Source organism: Penaeus monodon, chromosome 4, assembly GCF_015228065.2.
Source record: "Penaeus monodon isolate SGIC_2016 chromosome 4, NSTDA_Pmon_1, whole genome shotgun sequence".
NCBI lineage: Eukaryota > Metazoa > Arthropoda > Malacostraca > Decapoda > Penaeidae > Penaeus > Penaeus monodon.
The window spans coordinates 32,968,609-32,971,108 of record NC_051389.1 but is presented as its reverse complement, the minus strand read 5'-3'; the positions used below and the strand labels follow the sequence as shown (position 1 = coordinate 32,971,108).

The 2,500-nt window shown below is 53.8% G+C and overlaps 1 protein-coding gene across 1 annotated transcript in view; it reads right to left on the bottom strand.

Moving 5' to 3' along the window:
• LOC119571777 overlaps window positions 1-2,500 on the bottom strand; it is a gene marked incomplete in the record, with an annotated part of 41,713 nt that overhangs the window by 1,815 nt on the left and 37,398 nt on the right. The window contains 1 exon segment of the mRNA XM_037918925.1: window positions 1-857. This exon segment is cut by the window's left edge and continues 1,815 nt beyond it. Within this exon segment, the coding sequence (XP_037774853.1) occupies window positions 1-857 (857 nt within the window).

The window sequence follows — 2,500 nt, the reverse complement described above, 5'->3', positions numbered from 1 at the left end:
CGGCGATACGATCAAGCCGCTGCTCGCTCTGAGAGGCGTCCTTGCGGGGAACGGAGTCAGGGTGAATGTTTGGTAGAGATTCGTTTCTAATCAACCCTGTGGCCTGGTTCCTGCTGGAGCTCTGGGCCTTCTCAGTAAAAGAGGGATACTGCGGGAACACGGAGCCGACATTATGTTGGGGCGGGAGCGAAAGAGGAGGGTGTGAGGTAGGTAAAAGCTGCGAAGACACGAAGGATGACATATCGTGACTGCTGGTTTTGTGGCGGCTGAGTTCCTGGGTGTGTGATCCCTGTTGGGGAGGGCGACCTCGGTGCCTGCCATGTCCTCCCTCAATGGCCGCGGGAAGAGAAGGATTGTGATTCCCTTGTTGGAGGTCTTTGTGGTCAGGTTGCTGCTGGAAGCCGCCTCGAAAGTGGGAAGGAGGATCCACGGCAGACGAGGGGCGGTGAACGAGGAGGGGGGGCTGAATGCCCACGGAAGCCAGCCTGCCGTCGACGGAAGGAGAGGGAAGCCGAGTGAGGTCAGCCCAGGGCATGTGGCTCTGTTGCTCAGAGGGTCTCCTGTTGCGGGTTGAATCGGGTTCCCGAAGAAGGTTCCTCAGAAGCTCCCGGGTTCCTGTGAGGCTAGACGTGGGGGGGATCCTGTCACCCGCCAAACCCAGCCTGTTAGCACCGCCAAAAGGCCCCAAGGTCTGGCTGAGGCCGAAGGAAAGGGCACTTCCGGTGGGCTCCAAGGACGGGAGACTCTGGAGGAGGTCCTCACCGCGGTGAATGCTGGAGGCCATTTTGAGGAGGTCAAGAAGGTTCGAGGGAGAGGCGGAGGCCCCGTCATCGTCGGCAGCAGCAGCCAGGCCTTGTCTGTGGAAAGGGAAGGCAATTATGTCCTCTGAAATTGCACGGTGAATTTAATACCTGCGTTGCATCATGCTAGAAAAATGCTGTTACTATTTGAACTCTTTGTCTACGACTGCGATGATTTCCAAGTATCAGAATCACCCTCCTTGCTTTCACTTTGGTTAGTCATTGCAGCAACGGGATTTGTGTATTTCACAATACTGATCTGTTTTAGACATGGATGCTGCACACACGAGTTTAATTTTTATCTTTATTCGTTTTAATCTTTTATTTTGATATTACATCCAACTATTTAGCTATTAGTTTCATTAGATATATCAGCATCATTATAAAGTTTATGATAATTGAACGATCTTTCCGAATTCTGATGCAATGATATTCAATTCCATTATTCAACCATGAGTATAAATACAGACTCTCGTTCTCCCCTCCTTCTTATGGCTGTCATCTTCATTTTCCTTCTCGTTTCGCGCAGCTCAAGCTTCCAGCTCAGCGCTTTTCTTGTTTCCTTTCCTGCACCCAGAGAGCAGCAGAGCGGGAGCCAGCGCGCGCGCGCTCCCGCAGCGAGGCTCGTCCGTCATCTAACGAAGATACAATCATTGGATGATCATTATCGAGAGCATGTTGATAATAAGACGGGGATATTTGACTCAGTTCATGTTTGAACTACGCTGCAATTTACAGCCGTCAAATGCATGTTGTTGCATGTCAGGCGCATACAATCAGTATCGCACACAGAGGAATGCTCGCCTCTGTTTACAAAACATTGGACGGGATCCTTCATAAATTACCACCATCAAAGAGCGCAATAAATCCCGCAGGCCGTGGATGCCCCGGCCAGCTGTTGGGCGCTCGGGGCAGCGGCTCGGTTACACCTCAGAACAAGGCGCGCCTGTTAACTCCCAATAGTCCGCGAGTGCTTTATTTTATTAGCCAAGAGCCTGTGCTTCATTCCGGCGGCTCTCGTTAGCTGGGGGAGTGATAATATGTGGTTGAGTCAGACCTCGTCATGGCGGACAGCCGCGGAATTGCGAGCTGTGGCAGAGTCCGGAGGCGCGAGAAGTGTCACTCCCGCCGAGGCCGGTTCCGCGGCGCTCGAGCGCCCGACCGACGAAAGGGCGTGCTCTCGTTTCGCCTCCTGCGGGGCGCAGGCGGCGTCTCTGGCGGGGTTGCCGGGGCGCGGGGTAACGAGGCAGGAGATAAGATATTGCTATTTCGGTTAAGGAGATTCGAGTGAGCTCTGTTTAGGACCTTTTTGTCAAAAGTTATGACCCATTTCCACTTCTTATCGTTAAAAAGCCCACTACACAGCTGTCTTCCACTACGAGTATTTCACCCTACCCCTTCGTTTCCGAATATGCAGGTCGAAATATTGCTTTCTTTGCTCGTCCGGCTGATCCCGCGAATGCCCTCGGCCTGCCCTCGGCCTGCTCTCGGCCTGCCTCGCCCCCGAACAGCATCCCAGCGCTTCCCTCGGACACTCCGGTCTGCTTCGCCCCATTGTGGCGGCCCCGTCCTCCGCGGCGCTCCCGTTCGCACCCTGGATAGAAACCCTGTTTAAAGACCGTGCAATGAGTTCGGGTATTCATTCTTTCGCAATGACGCCTCAGCCTCGCCCCTCGAGCAGCCCAAACACCAGATAAGGA